At 42.0% G+C, this 25,651-nt stretch overlaps 1 protein-coding gene across 11 annotated transcripts in view; it reads right to left on the reverse strand.

Annotated features, from left to right (window-relative positions):
• Nucleotides 1-25,651, reverse strand: part of tenm1 (teneurin transmembrane protein 1) — a 365,598-nt gene that overhangs the window by 7,671 nt on the left and 332,276 nt on the right. For 8 of the 11 annotated variants that reach the window (XM_062963659.1, XM_062963658.1, XM_062963657.1 and 5 more), the window contains 8 exons: nt 25,016-25,382; nt 19,646-20,156; nt 13,036-13,208; nt 12,075-12,310; nt 4,824-5,120; nt 2,949-3,050; nt 1,840-2,227; nt 346-1,566 (listed from right to left, as the gene is read on the reverse strand). In XM_062963659.1, coding sequence (XP_062819729.1) covers nt 346-1,566; nt 1,840-2,227; nt 2,949-3,050; nt 4,824-5,120; nt 12,075-12,310; nt 13,036-13,208; nt 19,646-20,156; nt 25,016-25,382 — 3,295 coding nt within the window. The remainder of the gene's footprint in view (nt 1-345; nt 1,567-1,839; nt 2,228-2,948; nt 3,051-4,823; nt 5,121-12,074; nt 12,311-13,035; nt 13,209-19,645; nt 20,157-25,015; nt 25,383-25,651) is intronic. The other 3 variants (XM_062963661.1, XM_016995053.2, XM_062963660.1) reach the window with 1 other exon arrangement.

The raw sequence follows: 25,651 nt of genomic DNA on the forward strand, positions 1-25,651 counted from the left end.
AAATGTCAGTATGCTGCACCCAACTGACATGAGAACAGACCTTCATTGCTTGCAGTGGCTGCTGCTAAGTGAAAAAGGACTGCAGGGAATTTTATAATTACAGACAGATAGGGACTGTGAATGCCAATCACACATGTATGATTCTAGGATATTTGGTGGATACACATGCTCACAAATTGTCGCCTGGCTCCCATGCAGCACTCCATTCGGCTTGCAAGAACTACATTTTAGGCTTTTCTTCCAAATTCTGCAACAAGGAATGTGTCAAGGAGGCTCATATGTCCCCATTCCATTATGTAAGGCGTTGACAAGAATGATATGTTTTTCTTTTATTTAATTTTGTACCTGTTGTATATTTAGCCACATCTTGGATCTTGCCCGCTGGGTAGTTGTTTTTGAATGCATACAGATTGAACGGCTTGGGGACGTTCTTCAGTTCTTCCCAGAGGTGATGGTTTGGTGTTGACCAGCGGCCAGCAATGACATCGTAATCCCTTTGCCCCAGGTGCACCAGTTTCGTCAGCGGGTCGTACAGCCCTCCGTGAAAGCCAACAATGACCTCGAAATCTGAATTTGAGTCCTGATAGATTTCCCCATAAGGCGTGTAGAGAATCTCTTTGATCACTTGACCTCGACTACTGAAAATAGCTAAGGGAGTCCCAGTGTTATCACAGGCGACATAATATTCTTCTCCACTGCTCAACTCCATAGCTATCAAGTGACCCTGCAGGTCATAATATAGTGATGTTATTTCTGAACTACTATGATTGTATAAGTGTGTTACTCTTACTGGATTGGAGAGGTCTGCATAAAAGAACTGGAGGTGCTGTCCCAAACTTGTCTTGCTGGCCACCCGCCTCCCTAGCCCATCGTAGTAATACTGGACGGTCCACCCAGCAATCCTGTTGTATGCTTTGGTCAGGAAACCATTAGAGCTGTATTCAAAGATGTCATTTCCTCTTTGCTTCAGAAAGCCATCTTCATCCATTTTATACTGAATGTCTCCAAGTCTTGTGATACGATCTCTGAGGTCATACCTGAGAGGAGTAAGCCTTGCACTATTCCCATGGCTAAGTAAGTTAATGTTTCCATTGAGGTCATAGCTGTAACGCCACTGGGTTTTGTCATTCACGGAGACGGTTTGAAGCTGACCATCAGCATCATATTCATAAAAATATCTTGTTATATTGGCATCTACTCCAACTCGTATATCACAAATGACCATCCGGCCCATATTGTCGTACTGAATGGTCATCCAGTAGGCTATGGATTTAAGGATTTCATATTGCACTTCAATCACTTGGCCATTGGCACTAAAAATTTTGGTATGCTTCATCACAGTGGTGGTTATCACTTGGTTTAAATCATAATTGATTACACTGAATTTCCCAAACTGCTCTGTTTTCCCAGACACGTCCACATAGCGGTACAAATCAATGGGAAGCGGAGTTTCGTTTATCATGGCTTGCATGCTGGTCACACGGAAGTTGTTGTAACTATAGTCAAATCTGGCATTCACAAGACCTTCTTCACTAAATCTGAAAATCTGGCGACCAATAAGTGGACCTAAATGCACAGAAAACAAAATAATTAAGGAACAATTAAGCAAAGTGGACACATTTGAAAAAGCATTCGATCAATCAAAGTAAGCAACCACCTAGATCAGGCATGGGCAAACTTCGTCCCTCCAGGTGTTTTGGACTTCAACTCCCATAATTCCTAACAGCCTACTGGCTATTAGGAGTTATGGGAGTTGAAGTCCAAAACACCTGGAGGGACAAAGTTTGCCCATGCCTGACATAGACAGAGATCACACACATACATATGCTTGTCACCCACCTGTTTGCCTGTATCTGATAGTGCAAGTAAATCCGTCGTGCATCAGGTGGATTGTTTTGATAACCCCAGAGGACTCTTCGTAAGTAAAGGAGACTTGGGTGGTGTCATACAGGATCTCAGACAGTCTGGACTGCTTGGTGTATTTGTAAAGGACTCTGCGGCCCGTTCCTGGGTAGAGCGTTCTCAGAAGCCGTCCATCCCTGGTGTAATCCTGGACGAAAGACACACCGCTGTCTGGTGGAGAATACAGATTGCGATAGTACCCAACGGAGAGCATGGTCTGAAAGCTATGGCGCACCATACTCGGCATGGTGACAGACAGGAGATAGTCCGACTGGTCATACTCAAAGATATAACGGCGTTGGCTGTGCAGCAGAAGCATTACAGACTGAAAGAGAAAGGCCAGGAGTTATAGGAGAGAGGATTTGCTATTAAATCTCATCACAATATGCTGATGCTAGTGGTGTAAATCACTCAGTTTTCCTAAGCTGGAGAATTTGAGTCTTGTGTTCTTACTGCTGAACAATATGGAGTAACACATTCAGTGCTAAAACAAGACTCAAGGAAAGCAAAGTTTGAGTATCTGCTCAGCCATGGAACTCAGCTAGTGACCTTGGGCACCTCATTCTCTCAGCCTTGGGGGAAGGCAATGGCAAACCTCCTCTGGATAAATCCTGCCCTAGAATATGGTCACCGTAAATCAGTTTGAAGACCAGTAACAACATAAAGTTTGGTTCTCTCTCCACCCACCATAAATTTGATTCAAACCATAGCTGCCTTGTGACTGCTTCCACTTAGAGGAGAATAAAAAAGATATCAAGAGTCAAATATCACTCATTTAACATGTAGTTTAGCCCTGAAAGCCCTCTTTAAGGGAGATAGATAACTAAATGGTAGACAACTTCCTTCTCTTTCCCATGTTTAAGAGTAATTGTTGGAGATCTCTCTTCTTGGATTGTTAAGAACAGTTTTATGGAACACACACAAATGCACTGAGACAAGCCACAGAAGGTGAAGTACAGCTAGATAAAATCAGACATCATGTCAAACCATTGTTTGCCTTCGTTTTAGTCTAGACCACAAACCATGGTTTGAAGTTTTAAACCTACCATGGGCAGACCCTGGTTTAGAACGGCATGCCTGCCTTCTTTTTTCATCCTCTCAGCACTCAGCTTCATATGTTTACTCCCATCTCTGTGGTGCAGCAGCCTCTGGAGGTAGAGCGGTGGCTATTAACTGCGGCTTGTCCATTCAGGCATCATGACAAACCAGAGTCACCACAAACCATGGTCTCAGATTCTCATTTTTGCTTTGTGACCACAAACCACAGTGGCCAATTTGGGATCCTTAGTATGGCTATGGCAGTGGTTGTCAACCTGTGGGTCCCCAGTTGTTTTTGGCTTTCGACTCCCAGAAATCCTAACAGCTGGTAAACTGGCTGGGATTTCTGGGAGTTGTAGGCCAAAAACATCTGGGGACCCCAGGTTGAGAACCACTGGCTTATGGGGAGAAAGAATACCAGTTCTACCTAGGTACCTAAACTTTTCAAAGAAATCTCATGCCCCCTGGATACACACACACACACACACACACACACACACACACACACACACAGAGTCAATCATTATATGATATAAAATAGACATTTCACAGTGTGAAAAGGAATGCTTTTGACAAAAGTGTTTCTTTTCAGGAGCATCTCCCTCACCCTTATCTATATCTATTTCTGAAATTAATGTTCAATCCATATATGGTAAATTAACGTATCCAATCTAGCTTTCATCTCTCTCTCTCTCAAACACTAATCCCGTAATCCTCTTCAAAGAATAATAAAATCTTAGGGGGGGGGGCATCTTGTCCAACCCCAAGCCATGTTAGAATACCCAACTAAAGCACCCTTTTCCACCAAAGCTCCGTTTAAAGCCCACTGAAGATGGAGAGTCCACTTATCTTCTGAAGCTATCTATTCCACCACCAAACAACTCTTATAATAAAAAAAGTTTTTCTTATTATTTAGGTGGAATTTCTTTTCTTATAATTTGAATCCAAACTGTCAGAAAATACTTCAAGTTTATACAGTATGATGCTCAGGCACCCAGATATCTGCCCACCAGCAGTCAAATGTCAAGTGTCCTCTGCCTGCTGGAGAATGACACCTGGCACCCCTGAGATTTCCGCTCCTTTTCAGATTTCAAGAAAGTAAGACTAGCAGGGGTCCTTTCAAAGCAGCACAAGACAGACTCCCACTGTTTGCTCCCTTTGCCATATCCTGCTCAACTGACAGGTGACTCCGCATACGAATGACAGAGGACTCAAGGGCGGCAATGAAAACATGACAAAAATAGCAAACCACGATGCCAAATACAACACTCTCTATCTTCCTCTTTCTCTCGTACACATTATTGTGGCATCTACAATGGAAAATAATATTTAATCAGCAACATATCTTGGACACAATTTGGGAAAGAAGGAGATCTTGAGGAATATTTTCAGAGCTCTCTTGCAACTATAGTATTCGACATGCTTCAGTTTTCTATGGGCAATATCAACCAAAACCTGGTCGTGGCTGTTGCTTGATAACATCTACCAAAGTTGGCCCCCAACATTTCTGGGTTTACCTTGGTTTATTTGTGGATTTGATTAGTATTTTCTCTGTGGAAATCTCTAGGTTATCATGACACGATATTCTCTTTCCAACACAGAGTTGCATTGTAGGACCTAGAGATTCCTTGAGAGAATTTCTCTTGGCCTTGATAGGACTTCAAGCACCATTTTATGGTCAACATCCAGTGGAAGCAGACCATAGAGTCATGCTTGATGATCTAGATTTCTAGAAAGGATCACAGTGTAGGATCTACAGATTCTTAAATATTGAATTCCATTGCTTTTTTGAGGTTTCGGAAAGTGAGAAGTAATTGGTTCAGTTGCATATGCAAATTTGCCCTGTGGTTTTTACAAATATTTCATGTGCCCCCCAAAATTACCTTTTCTAAGTAGGTGTAGCTCCATATTTTCCCATCTGCCCATGTTCTGGAAACAATCTTCCCACCGGGATCGTACTCCATCTTTTCAGTCCATGTTCCTCTCTGGATATAGGTCACTAGTCCCAAATGCGAGTAAGTGATATTGACCTCATTGTATTTATTGATGGGAGACCAAAGAATTGGACGGCCTGCTTGGTCATACAGGATCCGAAGAGTGAACTTGCGATGGTCGTCATAGATCTTCCCCGTTCTTGTTATGTGATCAAAATCTATGGAAAGCAGGTTTCGGTTGTGGGCCTATAGAAAATATAAGGTAAAGGTAAAGGTTTCCCCTTGACATTAAGTCTAGTCGTGTCCGACTCGGGGTTGGTGCTCATCTCCATTTTTTAAGCTGAAGAGCCGGCGTTGTCTGTAGACACCTCCAAGGTCATGTGGTCGGCATGACTGCATGGAGCACCATTACCTTCCCACCTATTGATCTCACATTTGTATATTTTCAAACTGCTAGGTTCACAGAAGCTGGGGCTAACAGCAGGAGCTCACCCCGCTTCCCAGATTTGAACCGCCAACTTTTCAGTCAGAAAGTTCAGCAGCTCAGCAGTTCAACCCACTGCAGGCTCCATATAGAAAATATACAGAATTGAAACCATTGTGTAGACAAAGTCATATTAAGGGCATAAATAGCCTCATTATTTCATTCCCACCTAGTAGCACCAAGTATACAGCAGTCAAAAAATAACAAATACATCCAAGAAATTTAAAAAAACCCCACATATATACATTGGTGTGTGTACCTTGACTTATGGTGACACCATGAATTTTGTAGAGTTTGCTCAGGGAAGGAATGCTAAGAGATAGTGGTCCATTGTTCCTCTGTGAAATATTGCCTACAACATCTCATATTGGTTGGTAGTCTAACATTTAAATAGTAACCAGGGCTGTTCCTGCTTAACTTCTAAGAATAGACAAGGTACTTTATATAGTAAATCTCTCTATGAAAATATTGGCTGAGGTCTTGCATAAGAAACTACAGTGCATATCTTTACAAATAGGAAACTATGCTTTTTTCTGCATGGTAGGATTGGACTAGATGGCCCATGTGGTCTCTTCCAACTTTATTATTCTATGATTTCACTGACAGAACCAAGCCAGTGAATTACAATGATGCACCATGTGGCATTGCACAATATGTCTGGTTGTACAATAGCAGTACCCATTGTATAATCAGAACACATTATACATGGGAAGCATTGTGGATTGCGTCTCTTGTGCATTGCAATTTGTTGGGTGTTGAGCTATGTTGAACTACACAATGGCTACACTACTGGCTGTGTGACCACAATGATCCCAAAGGCATAGTAACATCTACTTTCCGCTCCTGTGAATACAAATATTGCTCAATGATACAATTCAACTTTATGCAATTGTATGTGAGTTTACAATAATTTAATTTTCCAACAGAACATGATTGAATCAGATAATCATGGCTCGAGCTAAAAATTTCAAAGGCTAGCATAGCTTTATGCAGGGATGAACATATTCTTGTCTTGAACAATACACATCAAAAACAAACTTACCTACATCAAATTTATTTGTGGAGTCAATCCCAAGGAGGATAGGTGACCACCAAGAGAAGCTCCACAAATAAATGATTTGACAATGGCAAATGGGCGGTTCTGTAGTCTACTACATAAGGTAGCTAAGCTTTCCTAAAAGTTCTAACGAAAAGTTAGTGAGAGTTAAGAGCAGTGTTTGATTTCAGCGAGAGACAGGCCTGTCTACATTTGCTGCACAAACATTCATTTTGCACTGGTTGAAAGAAGCCATTCCCCACCATGTGCGATTGTTGACAGACCTGGTCTCCTATGAATTAATAAGAAGTACCTTCTTTGAGTGCAGATCTTTGTATAACCCACATGACACTAACTCCACACAGGAGGTTGGTAGCAGCAGATTTTATGGGTATGACAATGTTTGCAGACGCACAAATACATTTTTGGACGGGCGGACCTGCAAGTGGGGAAAACCTTCCACAACTAAGTCAATATGGACAAAAGTAGGATCCAAAGCTTGACCTGATTTCACCTTGAGTGATGAACAAGGAAAGTCAAGACAAAGCAAAACACCTCTTTGATGAGAGATGATGCAAAATGGCTGGATTAGAGGACGCGGCTTGTTTTGGGGACAATGTGTAAAGTATTGAAAACTCCAGTGATTACTATCATATAGTAATGTCAGAAGAAGTATTTGTGTATTTATGATCAAATGGGTATTGTATTGGCATGCAGTTATTTTCTCTATGTGCAGATAATAGTGAATCCTATTGAAATGAAGGACCAAAGACAAATGCAAAATCTGATATATCAAAAGAATTTGCACAATTTTCCCATGAAGAAGGTCATTCACCTGTTGGGAGTCTAATCTGTGCCATATCACAAGCTTTCCATCATTTATTTCAGTGTTCTTTTTTTCAAGTTCAAAAAGACTCTCATTTGCTCCGTGGATAGGCATTAAATGTCACTTCTCTGTTTTACACAGAAAAGCAATTTATGGTACAATTCTATACCTATCTGCTTAGAAAGAAGTCTCATTGTGTTCAAAGCATCTCACTCTCCAATGAAGGAATAAAGGGTTGCAGTCTTAGGATAGACCAGTTTAGTATGGGGATATCTTTACTTTATTATATTTTATATATGTACCCTGCTGAATTAAGGTGCTAGATTTGGCTTGTGCTCAGATCTTGAAATCTTAGCTCAAGGGGACATAATACCATCTATCTGTCTGTCTGTCTGTCTGTCTGTCTATCTATCTATCTATCTATCTATCTATCTATTTGTCTATCTTCTATCTTCTATCTGTCTGTCTGTCTTCTATCTATCTAGCTATCATATTTCTGTCTCATCTATTGATTGCCTGTCTTTCTCTCTATTCCTCTATCCATCTATTATCTATCTATCTACAGTAGAGTCTCACTAATCCAAGCCTTGCTTATCCAAGCTTCTGGATTATCCAAGCCATTTTTGTAGTCAATGTTTTCAATATATCATGATATTTTGGTGGTAAATTCGTAAATACAGTAATTATAACATAACATTACGGCGTATTGAACTACTTTTTCTGTCCAATTTGTTGTATAACATGATGTTTTGGTGCTTGATTTGTAAAATCATAACCTAATTTGATGTTTAATAGGCTTTTCCTTAATCCCTCCTTATTATCCAAGATATTCGCTTATCCAAGCTTCTGTCGGCCCGTTTAGCTTGGATAAGTGAGACTCTACTGTATTAGGCTTGTGCAATCTGGGAAAACTGCAATCTGTTTTGGTGTTCTGGATTTCAGTGGGGGGTCCAGATCCATTTTTCGGGAGACTCCTGAAGGACAGAAATCTGTTTTTGACCCGGGAAACTGAAATATTAGTTTTCTATCTGGCCCATTATGGGGAGTACTTGCTAGGAGATCCTTCCCATCATTTTAAGCATCATTTGTCTTTATATCCTTCATTAAGACCTGGATTTAAAACATTAGAGTTAAGATACCACTCTTTCTGCAAGCTTTTCCCTTCTGTCTGTAGAGGAGACCGGGCTTAATGCTTAGTTAAATCTGTTTTACTCTAGAGGAGACAGGCGTTGCAGGTGCGCACGGTGCTCTCTCCCTGCAACATGCAGCTTTCCAAGGCATTTTTAGGAGGTTTCCCCACTTCCCAAGGAAGGAAGAGCGATCAACCTGGTGCTATCCTACCCTGGGCTTCCTTTAAAAAGCACTCTCTTCTCTCTTTGTTTGGAGGTGCTGGAATGGTGTCTTTTTCCCGCTTGCACTTTTCTTTCTAGCGGCTGCCTCCCTCCCACACTCCACTTGTTTTCGACAGCCACTGTTCTCTTAAGTCCAAAAAAAATGGAGGCTGAGCCCTTGCCGTTACAGCCATCCAAAGAAGTCGGATTGACCGAAGAGAATTGACCAATCTGAATCTACGCACAAACCTATTATCAATCTATTGATTGTCCTCCTTTATCCATCTATCCATCAATTATCTATCCACCTATCACCTATCTATCTATTATTTGAAATAGCTAAGTTATACTTTGGATGCACCATAGCCTTAGCAGCATGAGAGATCACAAGAAAGAGCCGCAGCACAGGACCAAGAGAAGGATTTATGAAAGAAATTTGACTTTGGTTTCATTTTATAACAGTCTGGGTAGCGGAGAAATCAAAGATTAGATTAGGTTTTTCACAGGCTCTAAACCACACAGCCGTGCTCACATTTCACTCTGTTCCCATAAATTGGCTATTCCCCTTCTCTGGTGACCTTTATGCATTTGCAGAGGCTTTCAGTTTGCAAGTATCAAACCAAGGAAAACCTATAACATGAAGAATGTGCATTTTATATCAGTGCTTCCTTATGGCTTACACTTAAAGGAGCCAGATTATTTGAAAGACATTCTCAATTGGAAGAAAAGTGGGATATAATAAAAATAAACAGATATCCTAAAGCATTTAATATATCTTGATTATGGTTAATAGAAAAAAAAACTATTGGTAGTGGACGGACTTCGCCTTGGAGTTTTTCACACTTGATCTTCCTGTTTTTATATCTGAACATAAACATGCATATCTCAGCAAAGGGGAGCATACTATCTTTCAGAAATGGTTGGATTGCAACTCCCAAGCTGCCCTATTCAGCATTGCCAATGAGGATGAATGAGAGGAGCTGCAGTCCAAAAAACCATCTGAAGGTCATACATTTTTCATCCCCAAGTTTCCTGCTGCTCCACCTTCACAACTCCCCATTGTGCTTGGTATGAGAACCAAAGATGTTTCCCAATGAATCCCTTCAAAGGTCTATGTAGTCAAATAGCCCATTTTCCACACTAGTGAACCTTTTGGGAAGGTGTAATTTGGATGTTGGATTAAGATAGGAGAAAACAGAGTCAATTTATGTATTCTCATGAACACCCTGACCACAACATCTGGGCTTCCATAAAGTGACTTCTCCATACAGTCTTGGGATATAGTGACAGTTGTAGACTTCCATGTTGGAGGAGCAGGCATAGTAGGTTCTCTACAACAATGCTATGGTAAGCTTCTGGCACAAGGATAGTTTGTAAATGAAACCGTGGATATCGAATCCATGGATAAGGGGGGCATACTGTAATCCGCTTTTGCTTTTATTCCAGACTGCAAAGGAACTATCAAAAGTACAGCAACAAGTTTGGGGACAGGGCTTAGCATTGCGGTCAACTCCTTCAAATTATGGAATAACATCTAGAGCAGTCTTAACATGAGAACAGTGAACAAAGCAAAATTCATATAGGATCTGTCTAAGGATGGATAGAATGGGAGACCAGGGAGGTAAGTAAAGTAGGAAATTTCCACACTCCCCTTTTCAGGCAGGTTTTGAAAGGCCTACAATAATCACCGTAGACGTGGGTCATTATTTGAGACCATTACCTTGAACGCTAACTGTTCACTGTACTCATCAAGGCGTCTCCAAGGAGCCGTTCTGTCAAATGGAAAACAGATTTTCTAAAGCATTTTTTTCCAGCAAGCTATTGACAGGCTTGGATCTTAAACTGAAGTCTGTTAATTAAACAGAAAAATATTGACCACCTGCCACAGGGATTCATTAATACTCCTGTTAAATATAAGCCATAGGAATGAATTGGATGTGATGGTAACAGCTCCATGTGTGCAAATAATAGAAGTGAAGATGCCAAGATTTTCTCTCTTTCTCCAGCCTCTGAAACTACAATTACTTTACAAGATCACAAATTATTATTTGGCTTGAGTCACAAAAGAATTCCAAATGTCCCCTTCCATTGCCCCATCAACTTTCTTATTACCCCAAAGACCCTTCCTAGCTGCTTTGAGTTTCCTCGTGGAGACAAAAACAGGGTATAAATACATATTTATTTTATTTACCGCATTTATATCCCACCTTTCTCACCCCGAAGGGGACTCAGGTCAGTTCACAGCAGAATACTATTACTATAACAACTACTAATAATAATATCTTTTCAAAATGTCTTCTTCTATGTTTTATTGTTTTTATATGCTTGTTTTTATATGTTTACATGTTTTACATGCATTTGATATTGTATTTTATGCTGTATTTGGGCTTGGTCCACATGTGAGCTGCCCTGAGTCCCTCCGGGGAGATGGGGCGGGATACAAAAATAAAGTTATTATTATTACTGTTATTCTTCATTTATTTGTATGACCCATTTATTTGTATGAACCTTGAATGCTACTTTTTTTAAACAAACTGATTACTTTACTAATTATTTACATCACCCAGTAGGGATTACTTGTTACTGCAATCTAGAAAGACAACATGAAGAGTTATTCAGTACTAAAAACTTTATGTTAATATTGCACCATTGAACAATACAGGAAATTGCCTCTGGTTCCCCGCATTGGTGAGACTTAGAATATCTAGTTCATATGTTCTGCCTTGGAAATCCTGAGAAAAATGCTTTTCCAATACTTTGCTCCCTCCTAGAAACCAATCTGGTGTGACCTTGGAAGCTAAACAGCTGTGGTTAGTATTTGGATGGGAGACAACCAACGAATACCGGTGTCTGTAGGTTGTACTTCAGATGAAAGAACTGGCAAAACCATCTCTGACTATTCTTTGTCTTAAAAAAACCTATAAAATGCAGGCAACTTGAAGGCACATAAACCCAGAAACTAACATTTTGTTGTTTGCAATGTTATGTGTGTACATATTTATAAAGTTATTATTCCCCTTGTTCTGTCATTAACCAAAAAAGGAGACTGTTGTTAAGAAGTTTGAAAAAGATAAGGATGCATCTACATTGTAGAATTCATGCAGTCTGACACCACTTTAACTCAACACTATGGAATCATGAAAGTTGGGAAGTTCTACAAAGTCTTTATCCTTCTGTGCCAAAGAGTGTTGATGCCTCACCAAACTACAACTCCCAGGATTTCTTAATTGAACCATGGTAATGAAAGTGGTGTCAAACTTCACTGATTCTACAGTGTAGATCAGGCATGTGCAAACTTCAGCCCTCCAGGTGTTTTGGAGTCTAACACCCACAATTCCTAACAGCCCACCGGCTGTTAGGAATTGTGGGAGTTAGAGTCCAAAACACCTGGAGGGCCGAAGTTTGCACATACCTGGTCGAGACTATATACTCTGAGCATTGCGACATTTTTAGCAATGGTAACAAGAATGATTCGTGTTGTCTAAATGAATGCTGCATTTTACATAGAGCCGCGAAACCTTACCCGTAGCCTTCTTTCAAATGCTGAGATACTGCCTTTGGTCTGCTCCTTCCTTTGTCTCCACTCAATAAGGTTGGAATTGTGTTCCCCAGGTAGAGAGATGTTGCATTTTCCTAAGGTGGGGTTGAAAACGCCGGCCAGGATGTGCGGCTCCGTATTCAGAGTAATCTCCATGCCGCTGGCGAAGGTGACCCTCAGCGACCCATCCGGACTGACCCGATAGATATTCTGAGTGTTGTCTGTCAGCAGCAAAACAAAACAGAAAAGGTGAGAGGAGTTCAGTTCTCCAGCTTAAGGAAGCAAATGTTAGGCGGTCAAAGGTTGCATTTATCCATAGTTCAAACAGGAGGAGGTATTGCCAATTCCTACACCGCTTCATTATGTGAAGTCTGTAGGGGTTTGAAAGCATACAATGGCACCGTGCAGTATTTATATACAAGGAAGACTCGGCACCTTGAATAAAGTTCTTCTAATTTCTAAGACATTTCAAAAGGTTAACCCTTTAAGTCAGCAGCCTGGTTGATACAGGATTGGAAATGGAAAAAGTCCTCCAAAGAATTTAATCTGCAGCAAACCAATATCAGAACTAAGCTTGATTCAAAATAAAATAAGAATAATATAGATATATGTTTTTGAGTTGTAGATTAAGAATTGCAAAATGCATAGCTATACCTATGAGTGTGTTTATGTGTATCGAAGCACTTAACATACATTACACTATTGTAGCATTTCAACATGTTAAAATACAACATGAGAATAAATATTGGATATGTAGGCACTGACACAGAGTGATTTACTCCATCCTTTTAGGATCTAGGACAAAAGTGTGTTGCTATTCTGGATTTTGATCATCAGCCACAGAGAATAGATGGAAACTTTATGACATGCCTGCAAAAAACCCCATGCAAATAATAATAATAATAATAATAATCAAAGATGGAAAGAACAGGTGTACTTTAACTACCTTGCTTTAAGGTGTAAATAGTAGAGGTAGCTGAAAAGTTGGTTGCTGTGACCACATTTTCCTTGTTTGATGTGTCCATTTCCACCATCATCAGTTTTTCTATATCACTATGGAAGCTGCTGACTTCACCAGTTGGGAAAGTTGCATTGGTTAGATGACCATCAGAGTCATACCTGGAAAACGGAAAAAGGTTCATAAGAAATAATATAATAATAATAACTTTATTTTTGTATCCTGCTTCACAGGGCTCACTGAGATCAATAGGGTGTATTGCACTTATATGGAATTGCACCAGAAAGTCTTCAGACATTTTAAACTGCCTCATACTGGGATGCAATTGGTATTTGTACAGTTTTAAAATCCCGTTGCTCCTATGCAAATATGGTTTTATAGGTATCGTTTATGCTTTGCTTTACAGACCAGCTCAGTCTGCTTGTTGGAAAGGTGGAGGACAGCTGTGTAAAAATTCTGGTGTGTAAAACATAAATAAAAATAACAAAGGACTCTGGTGTGAATTCCAAGGTTTGATGCATTAACTGTTGTGCAATGTATCAGAATCAGCAGAAGAGGTCACTCTTTCTCCAGGAAAGACACAAAGGAAGTGTAGCTACTCGCTTAGTAAATACATTTCATTTTAGCCATTTTCTTTCTCAAAGAGCTGCAAAGCTCCACAATGCAGTGAGAATCGTGGATAGCATCCCAAACTTAGAGATGTAAATCTTGGAAGGATTGATAATGGTACCATTTTTTATTTCCCACCATAAGTCTTCAAATATTGCAATTTTGGAGAACTATCGGCAATTGCAGTTTGGGATTCATTCTGAGGGAATGCATTACGTGAGGCTTTTTGCTAAATTTGCAAAATGGAATTTTCTGTGCAGAAAACATGAACTTTTTTTGGTTTGGACATGTTATATTCTGCACAAAACACCATCTTTTTCTGCACACAAATCTTACTTGCTGTGCAAAAAATGTCATGCATATTTAACAAAGTCGCAAACTACATGAATATATTTATTTATTTTTTTGTTCAGAGTAAGCCTCAAAATGGGGGCGGGGGGGGGGGGGCGGTAGCGCATAGTCTTAAAGTGCTGAGCTGCTGAACTTGCAGATTGAAAGGTCACGGGTTCGAATCCGGGGAGCTGAGTGAGCGCCCACTGTTGGCCCCAGCTTCTGCCAACCTAGCAGTTCGAAAACATGCAAATGTGAGTAGATCAATAGGTACTGCTCCGGCAGGAAGGTTACCATGCTCCATGCAGTCATACCAGCCACATGACCTTGGAGGTGTCTAAGGACAACACAGCTCTTCGTCTTAGAAATGGAGATGAGCACCAACCCACAGAGTCGGACACGACTGGACTTAAAGTCAGGGGAAAACCTTTACCTTTACCTTAAGCCTCAAAACAAGAGAGATGCATTTCTTTAAGGGCTGACTGATGCCCAAGACACACAATTTCTATTGGGTTTATTATTCAAATATTGTCCAACAGTCTTTCCATCCCATGAACACTAGATGGCCATGTACTCTGACTTGCAGAATGAACTGTCTGCTTGAAGGTCTGTTAGAGGACATTCTGCTGTGAAAAGGCATTTTGTATCTGAAGGTCTGTCCACTCCAAACTATGGCTGGATCTACACTGCCATATGTAGTTTGAACCACATTGTATTCTTGGCCTCCAAATCTCAGGGCAAAGGATAGTACTGCCCTGGCAATTAGAACAGTGTGTCTATACTGCAAAATGAATGCAGTTTGATTCCACTTTAGCTATGATGGAACAATGTTTTGGAATTTCAAGCCTTCCTTGAAAAAGATTACAGGTGCCTCACCAAATTACAGTTCCCAGGATTCCATAGCATTGAACCATGGCAGGTAAGGTAAAAGGTAAAGGTTTCCCCTGACGTTAAGTCCAGTCGTGTCTGACTCTGGGGGTTGGTGCTCATCTCCATTTCTAAGCTGAAGAGCTGGCGTTGTCCATAGACACCTCCAAGGTCATGTGGCAGGCATGACTGCATGGAGCGCCATTACCTTCCTATTGATCTACTCACATTTACATGTTTTCAAACTGCTAGGTTGCCAGGAGCTGGGGCTAACAGCGGGCGCTCATGCCACTCACAGGATTTGAACCTGGGACCTTTTGGTCCGCAAGTTCAGCAGCTCAGCGCTTTAACACACTGCGCCACCAGGGCCTCTATGGCAGGTAAACATAGTGCCAAACTGCATTATTTCTACAGCAGAGATGCACCCTAAGTTTCTCAAATCAGGAAGAAGCCAGGACATGAATCAGGCAAGGCCATTAATACTAATCAAGGTGATTAATTAAAACATCCACACTGGCCTCCAACAGACAAGAGTTCCTTCTCTCATCCTGGACCTTCCACAGATATATAAACCTTCCTTGCTTAGTTTTTTCCAATATACCTCACAACCTTTGAGGATGCCTGCCATAGATGTGGGCAAAATGATAGGAGAGAATGCTTCTGGAACATGGCCATACGACCATGGGGCTGACTCAAGTTATATCTGGGCCCACACATCCGGCGGGACACACGCTGGACCTTGTCTTCATTGTGGACGGTGGGACAGTCAGAGTGGAAGAGCAAAATATTCTTCCATTGTCATGGTCTGACCATCATCTGATCTGTTTGAGTTTCGCCGTGTCTTCTAACCTCCGCAGGGGTGGTGGACCCATTAAGATGGTCCGCCCCAGGAGGCTGATGGATCCGGATGGACTCCTGAGGTCTCTTGGGGACTCCAGCTTAATTGTAGTTCCAGCGGAGGTAACCGAGGCACCTGTCTGTCCGATTTTGTGGGATTCTTTCCGGCGTGTCCTTCCTGATGACGTGGAGGGGATTCTTGGGTCTGTGAGGGCGACCACTTGTGCTCTGGATCCTTGTCCCTCTTGGCTGGTTAAGCAGGCCAAAGAGGGGTTTTTGGATTGGTTTGTGGCTATAATAAATGCCTCCCTGGGTCAGGGGTCATTTCCATCTTGTTTTAAGCAAGCGGTGGTAAAACCGCTACTAAAAAAGACCTCGTTAGACCCATCGGTTTGTGACAATTACAGACCAATCTCCAACCTCCCATTTCTGGGCAAGGTTCTGGAGCGGGTGGTTGCCACGCAGCTCCAGGGGTTCCTCGATGACACTGATTTTCTGGACCGCTCGCAGTCTGGCTTCAGGCCCGGGCACAGCACTGAGACGGCTTTGGTCGTCCTGGTGGATGACCTCCGCAGGGAACTGGACAGGGGGAGTGTGACCCTGCTGGTTCTCTTGGACATCTCAGCGGCTTTCGATACCATCGACCTTGGTATCCTTCTGGGGAGGCTCTCCGGGATGGGACTCGGTGGCACTGTTTTGCAGTGGCTCCAGTCCTTCCTGGAGGGCCGTTCCCAGATGGTGAAGCTGGGGGATACCTGCTCGGACCCCTGGCCTTTGACCTGTGGGGTCCCGCAAGGGTCTATTTTATCCCCCATGCTTTTTAACATCTACATGAAACCGCTGGGAGAGGTCATCCGGAGTTTTGGAGGGTGTTGCCATCTCTACGCAGATGACACACAAATCCACTACTCGTTCCCACCTGACTCCAAGGAAGCCCCTCGGGTGCTGAACCAGTGCCTGGCCGCTGTGGCGGACTGGATGAGGAGAAACAAGCTGAGGATCAATCCTGACAAGACAGAGGCCCTCCTGGTCAGTCGCGCGTCTGATCGGGGTATCAGGTGGCAACCTGTGCTGGACGGGGTTGCACTCCCCCTGAAACCACAGGTCCGCAGTTTGGGGGTCCTCCTGGATTCAGCACTGATGCTTGAAGCGCAGGTGTCGGCGGTGGCCAGGAGGGCTTTTGCACAACTCAAACTTGTGCGCCAACTGCGAACATACCTCGTGAAGTCTGACTTGACCACGGTGGTGCATGCCTTAGTTACCTCTAGACTGGACTACTGTAATGCGCTCTACGTGGGGCTTCCCTTGAAGACGGCCCGGAAGTTACAGCTGGTCCAACGTTCGGCCGCCAGACTAATAACGGGGGCGAGTTACAGGGAGAGATCTACTCCCCTGTTTAAGGAGCTCCACTGGCTGCCGTTCATCTTCCGGTCCCAATTCAAGGTGCAGACCATCATTTATAAAGCCCTAAACGGTTTGGGACCCGCCTACCTTCGTGACCGTATCTCCTACCATAAACCTGCCCGACCTCTCCGATCATCAGGGGAGGCCCTCCTGTCGCCACTACCTATATCTCAGGCTCACCTTGTAGGAACAAGGGAGAGGGCCTTTTCTGCGGTGGCCCCTCGCTTGTGGAACTCGCTGCCCATTGAAATCAGGCAAGCCCCCACTCTTTTAGCCTTCAGGAAAGATTTAAAAACATGGCTCTTCCGGTGTGCTTTCGGAGAGTAAATGTTCTATGCTACTCCCCCGCAATATTAATCCTCTAGACTGGTTCACTATCTGATGTCCCGTCCCTCGAGGTTTTATTCTGATCCCTTTCTCACCCAGAGTTTTAATTTTTAATCTAGTTTTTAAATGTAGTGTTCATGCGGCCCACTCTTGTTATATTGCTGTTTTGATCTTATGTTGTACTGTTTATTTTATGTAATGTATTATTTAATTGTATTATGTTATGGTTTATTGTATTGTCTTGGGCATGGCCCCATGTAAGCCGCCCCGAGTCCCCATTGGGGAGATGGTGGCGGGGTATAAATAAAGTATTATTATTATTATTATTATTATTATTATTATTATTATTATTATTATTATTATACAGCACAGAAAACACACAACAACCCTGTGATTCCGGCCATGAAAGACTTCGACAACACATAATATAATGTTTGTTTACATAGGTGAATGTGCATTAGAGTGGAAAGAGAGAAGGAAATTGAAGGAAAAATGTGTGAGTATGCAATCATGCATGCCATCCTCTTTGGGAAATAGTAGAATTAATTTGTAATCAAACACAAAACAAATCAATAGTGCTTCATGGTAAGCTTCAAATAGTGCTCCTGCTACAGTTGTTGAAAAAACTGAAAATACTAAGAACAGCTAACTAGCTTGGGGACCTTGGAACTAGAATTAAATGTTATTCTTTCAGAAAAGTAACTTTCTAAGTTTTAGAATTCTATTGCATCTGCTCGCTCCAAGTGCTAAGGACAGCAGTACAACTCACTGAACCCCAGGCCATAAATTGACCAGACAGCTTGAAACAAACCTGACATCTTCCATTGATTTTCCTGCTTCAGCTCAATCCCAGTTCTCATAGCAGGCTTAGGAAGATGATAGGCTGTGAGCAATCGGAAGAAATGGATTGACCGGATGGAGGAGCGAGGGAGTTCGGTCGGCTTTGGGTAAAATGCAGGTGCAAAGGGATTGTGTAACACCTTTGAGAAATTCATAGTTTGGGATAACTTAAAAACATACCTTAAATGGGAACTTTTGTGTGGATTCTCTTGTAGAAAAATTGCAGATTAATATATGGATGGAAAGATAGCCAACTTGGATCCCCTTGACACGATACAATCATAGCACTATGTCTCCACTTTAACTAGGATTTGTAGTTTGGCAGCTTTTTGGTAGGAAATTGTAAACACATCCCAACATTATAAATCCCAGGATTTTGATGGACGGAGCCATGGAGGTTAAAGGGGAGTCATAGTGCAATAAGGTTATAATGTGAAAGAGATCCTGCTATCCCATAACCCAAATATATCAATGGCTGAATTACCTGCCATGAAAGCAGTAGCATATATGGATTTCTACAGATCACTGAAATATATTTAAAAACCTCGAACAATGGTGGGTGCATGAGACTGAAGTAACCTTTTTGTCGGATCTGGGCTCATTTAGCTCAGTGCTTTCTGATGGACTGGACTTGACTCTTTAGGGAACACTTTAGGTTTCCTGTTAGGAATGCAATACATTTTTGCCCCAAGGTTGTATGCTGGAGAAAGATAAAGGCTGAATAAGCAAATGCTCATAATGCTCATAAATCTTGGTAGCAAAAGATTGGAATCCCATCTCCCATGGGGACACTGTCACATGATGATGTTATAGCACTAATATTCCACTTTACTGCTATAGAGTGGCACCAGAGGACCTAGAAAATGCTTAGAGAGGACATACTTTGTTAGGCATGTGGAAATTAAACTTTGGATATATAAGTCGTACTATAGATACAGTAGCTCAAGCCCGGGTTGGGGTGAGCACTCGACCTTCAGCCCAGCTCACTGTTCACCTAATCAGTTCAAAAACAGCTGTGAACTGCAAGTACAGAAATTAGGCACCGCTTAAGCAGGGAGGTATTTTATGGAACCATAAAAAAGGAAATACCAGAAATGCCGGCAATCAAAGAACAAGGAGGAAAGGGCTCTTTGTCATAGAGGATGGAGCAACAGCACCCCTTTGTGGCCGGAATCGAGAACAATCTCCAGGATGCCGAAGTTGAAAAAAAGCCACAAATACCTTTCTGTTGTCTGTCCTATATGTCCAACAGCATTGTATGTTTACCTTGTATATGTTCTGTGATCCACCCTGTGTCCCCTTCGGGGTGAGAAGGGTGGAAAATAAATGCAGTAAATAAATAAAATAAATATAGGCTTAACCAGGAGGTTTGAAAGGCACTTACTCATAAACCGTTGTCCAGCCATACTCATTACTTTTGGTTGCCAGAAGACCCGTGGTGCCAGGATAGGTCATTAGGGCTAGGTTGTAGCCTTGGGTATACACTCTTTTGAGAATCCCATTGCTGCTTATGGTCAGCCAGTACACCTGGCCACTGGGCACCAACAGCCAGAGAGGCAAACCACTGGCATCTCTGCGGATGTGGACCGAGTTCCCATTGCTGTTAGTAACGGTGGTGAGATCGCCTTCCCCGTTGTAGGTGAAGTTGAATATAAAGTCCCTCGTGATGAGGTTGAGAGTGTGCAAATGAGTCCCGTTGCTGGTGAACTGATATAGTTCTTGGTCTGCTGGGGAGGCAATCTCATAAATATTCATGTCGCTGAGATGAGCCTTATTCCGACTGACAGCACGGATACGGATGTTACCAAGGTCAGCAATGTACAAGGTGCCGTCCGGAGACACGGCAAGGGAAGAGGGAGCTTTCAGCTTTGCATCTTTGGCATACCCACCATCACCTGGAAAAGAAACCATGAGAATGGCTTTATGAAACCACAGGGCCTACGAACAGCAAATAGATCCATGTCCTCATATTCCCCATTTCTCTGTATGGTTGCAAAAGTTGGATGGTGCAGAAAGCTGATAGGAAGAAAATCAACTCATTTGATATATGATGCAGATACAGTGGATGGCTAAAAAGGCCAATAAATAGATCCTAGAAAACATCAATCCTGAACTCTGCCTAGAAGCCAAGATGGCCAAACTGAGGCTGCCATATTTTGATCAAATCACCAGAAAACAGGACTCACTAGAAGAGGCATAAGGCTTGATAAAGTGGGAAGCAACAGGAAAAGAGTAAGATAAAGGACCACTCCGCAGATGGAGGGACTCAGGTTGGTTAAGGACAGATGATATTAGGTTTAATTGACTGATGTTAGGCTTTAATTTGATGTTAGGTTTTAATGTTATTTTCATATGCAAAGTTTCTCTGGGATTTTATGTCAATATTTGTTTGTTTTATGGAGGCATTGAATGTTTGCCATTGTATGTTAGAATCCGTCCTGAGTCCCCTTGGGGAGACAGGGTGGAATACAAATAAAGTTTATCATCATCATCATCATCATCGTCATCATCATCATCATCATCATTAGAGGGTCATGTGCAAGCAAATTCACATTGAGAAAACAAAGTACTCAAAAGTCTAGAAGCCTTATTTAAGATGAAAGAGTTAACCACAGTACCATGTATCAGTTGTTGAGTCTTGTTAGCAGAATGAAAAGATTTGACAGCTACCTGGATGAGAGATGAGCATTTAAAGAGCAAAGCACACTAACTAGGCAATTGGGGTTTATAAATCGGTGGAATAATGTCCAGGATGGGAGAAGAACTCTTGTCTGTTGGAGGCAAGTGTGAATGTTCCAATTGGCCACCTTGATTAGCATTGCATAACCTTGCAGCTTCAAAGCCTGGCTGTTTTCTGTCCGGGGGAATCCTTTTTTGGGAGGTGTTAGCTGGCCCTAGAATCATAGAATAGTAGAGTTGGAAGAGATCTCATGGGCCATCCAGTCCAACCCACCGCTAAAAAGCAGGAAATCGCATTCAAAGCACCCTCGACAGATGGCCATCCAGCCTCTGCTTAAAAGCCTCCAAAGAAGGAGCCTCCGCCACAGTCCGGGGGAGAGAGTTCCACTGCCGAACAGCCCTCACAGTGAGGAAGTTCTTCCTGATGTTCAGGTGGAATCTCCTTTCCTGTAGTTTGAAGCCATTGTTCCGTGTCCTAGTCTGCAGGGCAGCAGAAAACAAGCTCCCTCCCTCCTCCCTATGACTTCCCTTTACGTATTTGTACATGGCTATCATGTCTCCTCTCAGCCTTCCCTTTTGCAGGCTAAATATGCCCAGCTCTTTAAGCCGCTCCTCATAGGGCTTGTTCTCCAGACCCTTAATCATTTTAGTTGCCCTCCTCTGGACGCTTTCCAGCTTGTCAACATCTCCCTTCAACTGCGGTGCCCAAAATTGGACACAATATTCCAGGTGTGGTCTGACCAAGGCAGAATAGAGGGGGAGCAGGACTTCCCTGGATCTAGACGCTATTCCCCTATTGATGCAGGCCAGAATCCCATTGGCTTTTTTAGCTGCCGCATCACATTGTTGGCTCATGTTTAACTTGTTGTCCACGAGGACTCCGAGGTCTTTTTTGCACACACTGATTGTTTTCTGTCTGGAATTCTCCTGTTATCTGAGTGTTGTTCTTTATTTATTGTCCTGATTTTAGAGTTTTTAAAAATACAGTCACACAAGGCTCTCACAAAAACAACTACAACTTCGGGTGGTTTTCAACTCTCAGTGCAGCTGGTCATAAATCTATCAGGGTTTTCATGGGATTTGATAACTATTTGGGTTGGATAGGAACACAGAATTGTAGAGGCAGAGTATTATAACCCGCCTTTTTGATGGAGGATCTCAATAGTTATCTTGTTGTTATGATGTGTCTTCTGTTAAACCAATTACTAATTGTATGAACGGTGCAGCATGTTCTTTCTCCCAACACTGCCAAATTTGACACATTGACTCAATTATCAAAAATCAGGCAACCGCCCCTCATTCCCCCCTTTTCCTGATGATGGTTTTTGAACATGACCATTATCCCTGACTTACAAGAGGCATGCTAATTCCGGCATGCTGGTGTGATATCTAAACCGGCTAATTGTTTCATTTTGCCTGCTCACAATTGAGTCCAACCCTACAATTATGGTAATACGGCTCATCCTGACCTAAAATCTGTTCGGCAGCATGTCTGCTGTGCCCAGAGCGAGAGGTATTGCGTTGCACAGAGGAAACAACGGCTGCGCTCATGTTTCCGTGTGGCCACAAACTGGGAAGCAAACCATCTGGATTTCGAAAATGCTAACCTTGACTGACAGAATGAGGACCCAAAGAGAAACATGGGACTTTGATGACAAGAGCAGCCTTGGTCGCAAAACGGAGTCTCACATAATACTAAAAAGTCTCTGTTTTGTTTGCATTTATAACTCTTACAGGTCTTTTTCTTGCTCATTTTGTTCTGCAGTTTGTATGCTTGGAATACTAATTGCCATTTTTTTTTGCTTTAGATCCTTTAAAATATTGAAATTCACAATTTTTTTTCACATGCAAGCTGGAAAGGTTGAGAGATTAGGCAAAAAATAATGATGACAGAGAAATTAAAAGAGACAGATTCCTCCACTTGGGCGGAGGGCTCTGGATATAAAATCTATTTTTAAGGATGACATCCTTAGACAGAGGAGAGAATAATGCTCTATCTATGTCGAAGGCTTTCATGGCTGGAATCACAGAGTTGTTGTGTATTTTCCGGGCTGTATGGCCATGTTCCAGAAGTATTATCTCCTGACATTTCGCCCACATCTATGGCAGGCATCCTCAGACAACCTCTGAGGATGCCTGCCATAGATGTGGGTGAAATGTCAGGAGAGAATACTTAATAATAATAATAATAAAACTTTATTTACTTCTGGAACATGGCCATACAGCCCGTAAAAAGCACAACAACCCAGATGCTCTATCTCTTTAACAGCTGCATTGCAGGAAAGTGCACCAGTCCATGGGTGCATCTACACTGTAGAATTAACACAGTTAGATATCACTTTAACTGCCATGGTTCAATGCCATGGGATCCTGGTTTGGCAGAGAAGGCTGAAAACCTTGTAAAATCATAACTCCCATGGATCCCATTGTATTGAGACATTGCGGTTAAGATCATGTCAAACTGCATTCATTCTACAGTGTAAATGCACCCCAAGAGGCAAGTTCCCAAAAGAGTTGGCACTGGGCATTTGGTATTGAGAAGCAATTATAAAATTAGCATTAACAACCAAAAATAAAACACAGGCAGCTTTTTGCCTCCCTGGATTGTTTATTGAAGCCTTTCACCTCAAGATGACTGAGCCATCGTGGCTCAAGATGGCAGGCTAAACTCACTTGCCAACTTTTAAAGCCAATATTTATGAATGCCTTTTAAAAGCTGAAAGCCAATAAAGTTGATTTGCAATGTGTTCTGGGCGGGCAGAAGCAATTACTTCTTCATGCAGTGCATAATTAACTTGTAGAATTCTCTACCTCAAGTCAAGACAGAACAGAGAGGGTCACTGCTTAGGATGAATTTTGAAAGAATTAGACTAATTTCAATGAGGATAGGAACACCAAAGAGCCATTAGATAGCTACGAACCCTCCACAAGCAAAGACAGCATTTGAATCCCAGATGCTGGGTGCAAGCAGGATCAAATTGTTATGTTTGTTTACATTTCATATCTCTGCACTTTGTCCTAGACCGCCCTCCCATGTTATTTATTTATTTGCCATTAGGTGGTGGTTGTGCTTTTTATCATTTTTGTATTTTATTGTTTTATTGTAGTATTTTATATTTTGTGGTTTTAATTTGTTCATTTTATCTGTTTGATGTTGTTGTTTATATATACATTTTATTTTGTTTACTGTTTGTTCCTATGTTAGCTAGTTTAGCCCTATGTTAGCCACCTGAGTCCCTGTGGGGACATGGAGGCGGGATAGAAAAATAAAGTATTATTATTATTATTATTATTATTATTATTATTATTATTATTATTATTTTATGACACAGCAAACAAGATAGATATGCTGGATTCCGTATCACAAAATCACAAGTCGAACACTTCCCAAGTGTCTAGGACTGTGTAATGTATATTATTATTATTATTATTATTATTATTATTATTATTATTATTATTATTTGTTTTCTATAGCTGGGTAAATCTTACAGTTTGACTCTCTTACACCTGCAGAGCTTCCCATCCTCAATGTTAAAACATTTCCAAATTTAAGTATATTCTCAAAAGCTCTTCCAAAACACTATAAACTACCAAAATAAAACGGGCAAAAATCAGCCAAAATGAGCAGGCCAAAATGTCTGATGTAAGTCTACTTCTTCAACTATTCATTATGGGAATAAAATCCTTCGCTAGACAAGTCCATCTTTTACCATCTGCAACATTCACACTTGCCTCCAACACACAAGAATTCTTTCTCCCACTCTGGACATTATTCCACGGCTATATAAACCTCACTTGCCTAATTTCCAACAGAACTCACAACCTCTGAGGATGCCTTCCATAGATGTGGGTGAAACGTCAGGAGAGAATGCTTCTGGAACATGGCCATACAGCCTGGAAAACTCACAGCAACCCAATCTGAACTTCAGTTCAATGAGTCAAGTTGGAGGAGGATGATAGGACCTATGGTACACTACCTTGGAAAGGACTGAATGTGCCTTTGGTCTGATCAAGCCTGCTGTCCTTACGCTGCTATGTACAACTCAGCTCCCATGATATATAGAAACGGATGTACCTGAGAAGCAGTCACAATTGGGGTCGATTTTGCAGTCACAGTCTGTTGGCGCTCCGGCTATGATTGAGATTTCGCCGTTGGTGGTGACCTGCTGGATGCGATTGATCTTGCGCTCGTCCGTCTCCGCGATGTACAGCATGCCGCTGTGAGACACGCTGATGGCCCTGGCGGACTCCAGGGTGGAATGGATGGCCACCTTGCTGACCAAAACATGATCGATACCAGGCACCTGGCAGTGGATGGGGCGGCCGGCAATAATTCTCACCCGCCTGTTTTCAGAAATTTGTAGCACGATGTTATTGTCCAGCACATACAACGAATTGTCCAGAGGGTTGACGGCAAGGTCTGTTGGCCATTCTAGGCGGACCTGCAAAACAAGAGAAGGACGGGTTAAAAAAAAATGTAGTTTCTTTGTTGGGATGAAGAATCTTCTCTGAAATAGTGGAGTGCCACCAAGAAAAAAGTGGGTGCTAGAAATAATATCATACGAAAGCTGACTGGTGCAACCTGGGGATCACAACCAGATACAGTGAAGACATCTGCCCTTGCACTTTACTAATCTGCTGCTCAATACACAGTATGGAATACATCTTACCACATTAAAACAGTGGATGTAGCTCTTAATGAGACATTATA

The sequence above is a fragment of the Anolis carolinensis genome, unplaced genomic scaffold (assembly GCF_035594765.1).
Source record: "Anolis carolinensis isolate JA03-04 unplaced genomic scaffold, rAnoCar3.1.pri scaffold_12, whole genome shotgun sequence".
Taxonomy (NCBI): Eukaryota; Metazoa; Chordata; class Lepidosauria; order Squamata; family Dactyloidae; genus Anolis; species Anolis carolinensis.